The following is a 7,602-nucleotide window of genomic DNA, read 5'->3' as shown; positions in this document are numbered from 1 at the left end:
TAGCGTACATTTATTTTTACGATTCTAAAACCAATGTAAAAAGAACTCAACGCTAATGGGATTTAAGAGAAGCTGCCAACGGTAATTAGCTCCACTGTAGAAAATATCTGCAGACCAGACAAGAAATATACTTTACAATTCAAAATTGTACCTCTAATTACACAGGACCAGAGAAAACAAAATGTTGTACAAGCGATCTGCAAACAGGGTCACTGCGTTGACCTATCGGCTCTCACCAGTGTAGCTTGGTGACGATCTTGCCACTAAAAATTTAGGCAAAGATGCCCTGTTTGCAGCTCACATTACTAGCTTTACTGCTTAAAACATAGTGTAAAATTTAGTTTCGCAACTTCGCGTTGAAAAAAAAATCAAAATTAAAAATACACTTGCTATAGTCAAATATTTTGTCTTTAGTTTCTCATAATAAACACATATATAAGCCAAAAATAGATGTAACAAATAATAAATGCAAGGAATAGCGAAAGGCTATATGTAACAAAAGTTAAAGGCAAATCACAATACACATTTGACTTTGCTGACAGTGTATCTGATGGCAGCCGTTTCTGAGCAAGAAGTACTAAGTGCACATGCATAGATGTAGAACTTCCTCTTATTTCTGCTTGTTTCAGGCACAGATCAATTGTTCATGGCTCCTCTCATTTGTCGCAATCTATGTAACATAATAATGGACATATAATGAACTATATGCATACAATTCTTTTGTGGCATTACTTGCAAAAAAACAAACATTCTATGCACGTAAGAGCCATAATAATCAATAAGGGCTGCAGACAAACTTTCTGCACTTAAAGATTAAATTTAAAAAGTGAAAAAAAACGGTTTCCAAATCATATTCACACAAAACATGTATATATACATTTTTATATTCTGGATATTTTTATAATTATATAAAATTCGAAAGAAATCAGCTGAAATGATTTGTGTTATACAATAAAACATTTTCTTAAGATTTTGCATAGCTGTGTTCACTTACCTCCTTTCTAGATCATCCTCCTGGGGAGCAGCTCTTTCACTCTCCAGAGTATTTGTTCCAATACCAGCTTCTTCCAGTTGTGCTGTAATTTCCATACCATTTTCATCAGCAACTTGCTGTATGAGGGCCTTTACTTGGTCCTGTGGAGTTGTTGAAGCTGTGGCTGAACCCATGGTATTTTCCATTACCTGGGAAAATTGCACATTAAAAAATGTTGCTCAACTTCTCCCGTAGATGAATTTTGTGAACATCTTTGCTAACATACTTGTTTTACCCAAGCACAACAAGATAAAAGCTTTGCAACTGATGTTTGTGGATACATAGGGCAGGGGTTCGCAAATGGTGGGTCACGACCTAATATTCAGTCACCAGAGGTTGCAAATAAACAATATGAGAGTCCTTGTTTGTGGACTTTTGTGGGATGGTATCCAGAATTACTCGCAAAGACTGATTGAGGATTAGCGTCAGTGCAATCTTTTATTTTAAAATATCACAAAAATATTAATTTCGGCAAAATGGCATGATCACTTTCTGAACTAAAAAGATCTAAACTATTTGATTTTGCATAAAAATTCCTATGGGGTTAAAAAATCCCACAAAATTAAAACCTTTTTAGCAACCCTGTGCAAACTCATCACAAAACATGGGTTGTCAGACTTGCAGGTCCTTCATTAATTAATGGGCAAACTGTTACTCACCGAAGCATGAACATCCAAATCCTCAAATTGACTTTCAAATTTATCCATAACTTTTGCAACTTGCTCCAAGTTCATGTTTTTCATTGCAGAATCAAGCGCCACAGTAACATGGCCCATGTCTTTTGTCAGCTGCATGGTTAGAGAAATACTGGTTACTTAAAAATGTTGATTAGATTTTGTATTTCGCCAAAACTTAATTCCATTATCATTTCAGTGGAAACAGAAATGTCATACTCAGTGGTGGATCTAGAAAAAATATGAGGTGGGTGTTTGGTTTCGGTACCTAATTGATTAAGCCAAATGTTTTTCAGATATTTACTATACAAATTCAGCTTTAAAAAACGAGTAGGGCATTACAGTAGTTCACTCGAAATATTGAACAACTTTTGTCAGTGAAAACAAGACTTTTTAGTTGACTTTGTACACAAGGGCTAGCCTAACATTTTTTTGACATTGTTTTATATAAGCGGTAAAAAAACGATAAACAAAGCTGCTAAGACTAACAATTGAACTTGTTCCTGCGTAATTGGAAATCAACAGCACTTTCACACCCCTCAAAACAAAACTTATCAGAAATATCGCAGCTACTAATACAAAGACCTTACTGATTTCATAGACTGAGCTGTCTTTAGTCTGGAAGAGACAGCATCCATTCTTGATGAGAGTCTCATGTAATTCAGTGACTCATTCTTTTTCCTTTACAAATATAAACACATTGCATTATGTTTTAGTCTATCGTACTGTTTGCTTTTTTGGACAGTGTAACACTTTCCAACTTTGACAAAGGTCTGGTTGTTTAAAATTATAATCTTACAACCTAAATATTTTAGGGGAATTATGACCTTCTTTGACGATACCACAGTTTTGAAACTGTTACATTCCCTGTTAATCAGAACTACTTGGTTTCTCACATAATGTCAAATAAACACAAAAATTAATAGGGTTTATCTTTTACAATGTAACTGCCACTGGTCAAACATAGTACACTGAATAGAGGCTTGACTGTACGCAACAGAACTTTATAGCCAAGAGGATTTAAACTGCTTTGCATCTGAATATTGTATTGGATTTATTAGCTCCATAATTAACTACCAGGTGGTAAATTGTGACACCGTACTACCAACCAGAGCAAAAAAATAATGTATTTATCAAATTTTAAAATGTTATATGACAGTGATAAACATAGTGATCAGAATGTGTTCATCCAACATCCAACTTTATTTCACCAAATATTTCAGATGCAAAAACTTTGCACTTAACACGTAAGTCTAGTTGCATCAGAAATTTGCCTTTAGGATGATAAAACAAAAGAATATACAAGCAATAGAGTCAATTATGTTTTTGCATTGAGCTGAAGACAAGACCACTGTTTGACCAAGTAGGTCCCATTGTTGTAAGTCTCACCACACAAAAGGGACCTATTAGGTCAAAACAGTGGCCCTGTCAGCAGCTCGCCATACGAAGAAAATATAAACCTGTTTCTATTGGACTTTTGCAAAGAAAATATTAGGTAAGGATTGCTGTTTTAAGTCAAGGAAAAAATTTTTCATGCAAATATTCCACAATTAAGTTAATTTGGACTCTTTAAGACAATTTACATGATTCATACCTGATAGCATTTTCAGCAAACAACTGTGCAAATTCAAAACGTGATGGTCCTTCTGACAATGCCTGAAAAAACATATAGACTAGAACAGTGCTTCCCAACCAGTGGGTCGCGACCAATTGGTTGGTCGCAAAGCTATTTGAGGTGGGTCGCGAAGCATTTCTAAATGTTACAGTTTTCTATTACATCACAAAATTACTGCATTTGGTCATATCTCATTGTGGGTCGCACAGTAAAACTTGCATTAAAAGTTGGTCGCGAACTGACAAAGGTTGAAAAGCACTGGACTAGAACACAAAATATAAAATATAAAGTCGGACACAATACCTTCTTGACTTTATTTAATTCTTTTTGTTGTTCTTTTTCGGCTTTGGCAGCCATTCTGTCCAGTTGCTTGCATGTAAATCTCAATTGGAAAAGGGTCTCTGAAATATGAAATAGTAATTTGAGTTTCACTAAGTACATGGTAGTATTATTGTACTTCTAAAACAACAAAAGCAGTAACTATAGATATAGGAATTACAAGTTTCATATTTAAAATGTTTACAATGCTACTTGTTACCGTCCAATGTTGGTTTCTTCTTGAACATATTCATTGTGTTTGTTTTTATGTTCAAATTTACTTTGCACCTAAAGATTGAAAAATATCACAAAAAAAATTTTAACACTTCAAATTAAGGAAGTTGTGTACCTAGGTTCTTAGGCAAAGCAGCAAAGGCATTACTGTCAAACATAAAGTGGCTGGAAAAGCTTGGCTGCTATGCCTGCGAACATAACGATTTTGATACAATAGCTGCGATCGCCACGTAAGGAAAGTGGGGGCAAATCCTGCCTTGTCATGTGAAAATACTTCTGCACTACCAGATTAAAAAAAATATATAAAATGTTTCAAAAGTTTGCAGTGAATTTTGGACTAGCTTTTGTGTTATATGTTAATTTACTATGTTGATTGTTACCTAGTTTGATAACCAACATATCGACGATTGACCGAAAGGTACCACAAAGTGGAAATCTGTGTGCCTGCTGGTCTACCAGCTAGCACAGTGCCACATCAACAACTGCACTAATAAGACCTTACAGGTCGAAACAGTGCGTGTATACACCCTGTCTGCAGCTCTCATTGATTATTGTGGCTCTTTTGCGCATTAATTTACTATGCCAATGAAATTTTTTGGAGGATTTGTCCGACATTTTCCCAAATCTGGTCTGGGACTCTGGGCATACAACAGCTCTAATCACTGATTGTTCAGGTATGGCATCACCTTCCTGAACAATCACCCTGCCAGGATTCTGCAATCATAATTTCCATCAACGATACTGTCTGGATCAAAGAAAACGTTGAACCAAGTAATAAAAACTTGTTCACTGTAAGGAAATCGCCTTAACAAGGGCCTTGGCCAATAATAACTAGTGATGTGTTGCGCCGGATCCGGGTACCCGGACCCGGCCGGATATTGACCAATTTTCAATACCCGGACCCGGCCGGATAATACACTTAATTTTACCGGATAGTTGGGAAAGCATTTTTGTTCTAAAAGCAGACAAACATTTCGCAAATTACTCGTTTTTGGGACCCAGTCTGCTGTACTCGCCGACGTAAGATTTTTCTGTTATTTGTTATTAATGTTTTTCGTGACGTGTTATACCATATTAACAAATGCCCACGTTTATTTGTTCCACTCATGACAGGCTAATAAACGAATCGGCGTTAACAAACTGCCGGATCCAAATTATCCGGCCGGATTTGATTGACAACTATCCGGAATCCGGCCGGGCCGGATAATTTGAAACTGGGAACATCACTAATAATAACCCATGCCTTTTTACCTTTTGAACTGCTTAATTATGTTGTTTTCATTTGCACAACTGAAGTGATTAGTATCCTAATTTAAGTTTTTGCTAAATCCCTCTTATTGCTTAATGCTTAGCCTATATTATGCTCCGATACATTGGCTTCGCTCTTCCCACACCATATTTTACTACAGATACCAGATTGAACAAAAGGTCACTTTCGCGAAAATTTGCCGATAATCATGTGTCGCAAATGCTCTGCGCTCTGACTGACTGACTGACTGACCTGTGGGTAAAAGTTTTTTGAATATAAAACCAAACAAAAATAGGAACTACTGAAAGTCACCTGACACTTGCTCATGTCGACTATTGTAAATATTGTCGTTCTCGCCGAATCCAAATATGTTTTTTCGTGAAAAGCATTCCGAACGAATGATCACAGTTTCACAAAAGAGTTTAGCGATACATTAAGCGGAGGTTGTTTTGGTTCACATCACAGCACGTCTAGAATTTATTTTTTGTCGTTAATGAGCACAATTTAAACGCTGCAAATCAAAGATTTTCTATCAGAATGAATTACGAGTTTTGCTAGGAGGATCACATCACATTTAACAACGTTCCAAAATACTTTCCGTCCCCTACAATATTCTCAAAATCTCTGTACCTGTCAAGAATCTAGAGCTGATTAACGGGAAAGTTATTAAAATCGGTACATGTTCCAGGCTTCTCTTGGCGTCAACGGAATTCTATATTTAGCAACCAAAGAGTATATGATTCGTTTTGCCCTGTTTGGGGATAAATTCGAAAAACAAACCTCGACGTTTTTTTTCACAAAAACGTCAGGAATTCTTTTGGTTCGCAAACGCTGACTGGTTCAAATCTCGTAAGACATCATACCTTGTTTAGATTAGATGTTGTGCATTTTGTACACCAATTTCGTTTCATCAGGGGGTTTTAATTTACTCATGGGCTTTCTGACATATGGTGTTTGGGTTTTACGCAAAAGACGTTGTGTTTTCATTGAACAAACGCAGCATCACTTTTGAGTTAATAATGCGCAAGCAAATACATGGTATATGCAAGTATCTTCATAACTCCAAAATGTTTCATCTTCAGTGGATATAGCGGTGCTGTAACAGTCATTCTAATGTAAAATAGGGGATTTGTACCGATTTTAATTAGTTTCTTAGCACTAGATTCTTTACAGTTGTAGAGGTTATAAGAAAAATATAGGGGTCGGAAAGTATTTTGGCACGTTAATAAATGTGACTTTGGACACACCTTGCAAATCTCGTAAAATCGCTTCAGCTCCAATTTATTCTGATGCAAAACCAGGGAATTTGCAGCGAGAACTTATGTGTATTCACCTTCCAGAAATTTTCTTGTTGAAACTATAAGACTTGTGATTTAAACCCAAAAGAAACACACATGTATTTGCTTAACCCTATCGTGAAATGGTGTTCATTAATGCGGAACGCTTTTTTTAAAAAAGGCATTTGGATTCTGCCAAAATATCGATGAGCGGGTTGTTGTATCGGATGAGAGGAAGTGAAGAATAAACAAGGAAAATCCCATCAAAACATATCTACATTACATTTAACAAGTGATACACTTTAGTAAACTTTACTAGCAATTTTTTGAGAGCATTCGTACAAGTTGCAAACTTTTCCATGGCATCATTCACATCACAATAATAAACACATATTCCAATCATAAACACATATTACTGAAAGTGTTATCTTACTTTTTCGTGTTCCCGTTATGGTTGCAAAAATCCATGGCATATTCTTAATTTGACATCAGAACACAGGTTTTCACAGATTCATCTGAAATAATTTTAAACATATGTAACATATTCTTACCTATCCCAAATTAGAAGCATGTATCTCAATTTCCTCAGTTTGTCGTGTCAGTCTCTGATCTATGACTATATGCACTCAGTGACCAACAATTATCACCTCTTCGTGCGTTTTTCCTTTTTTTCTTCCTTGTTTTTAGCGCTGTTACCGCATTTTATTTGACACGTTATTTGCTGCACCTGATGAAGCGAGATCAATCTCGCGAAAGCTCGTGCGAATAAAGTTGTTTAACAGTCAGTCTCTTATAAAAGCAGTGCACAAACAAGCATATAAGCATGTATCTGTACTCCACAAGTTTCTCCTTGTGTCAGAGCTATGTAGCCTTATTGCACAGTTTAAAGTAGTTTAGTATGGTTGGAAAGGGTTTTCAATGTAGTTTCCAACGGTGTATAAATAGTCGTGGCCGCGGTTCGATAAAAGTAGTTATGACCGATTTATGACAATGTACATTAATGTTCGTTCCATAAATCGTTTTTTTTTTTTTCAAATCTTTTAAAACTATACATGCCATTCTATGCAACCTGTAAAGTTTTGTCGACTGGAAAAAATGTTTTGTCAACTATAGCGCCTCGTTAGTTTAATTAAGTCAATCGTGGATACGTAAATTCCATTAACTTGGACAATATTTTAATTATACAGAGCAACATTGCTGAT

General features: G+C 35.9%; 1 protein-coding gene across 1 annotated transcript; it reads right to left on the bottom strand.

Moving 5' to 3' along the window:
* LOC145888780 (charged multivesicular body protein 1a-like) lies at window positions 1–5,382 on the bottom strand. The gene is made up of 7 exons (XM_082979623.1): window positions 3,861–5,382; window positions 3,626–3,723; window positions 3,302–3,363; window positions 2,298–2,388; window positions 1,693–1,821; window positions 995–1,182; window positions 1–670 (listed from the first exon to the last, which is right to left on the bottom strand). Exons 1-7 carry the CDS (start codon window positions 3,892–3,894, stop codon window positions 637–639), a joined length of 636 nt encoding a protein of 211 aa, XP_082835749.1. The 5' UTR covers window positions 3,895–5,382; the 3' UTR covers window positions 1–636.
* Between the last annotated feature and the right edge of the window lie 2,220 nt (window positions 5,383–7,602).

The sequence above is a fragment of the Ascidia mentula genome, chromosome 2 (assembly GCF_947561715.1).
Source record: "Ascidia mentula chromosome 2, kaAscMent1.1, whole genome shotgun sequence".
NCBI lineage: Eukaryota > Metazoa > Chordata > Ascidiacea > Phlebobranchia > Ascidiidae > Ascidia > Ascidia mentula.
Note: the sequence above shows the minus strand (reverse complement) of the source record. Positions and strands in the feature narration are given on the sequence as shown.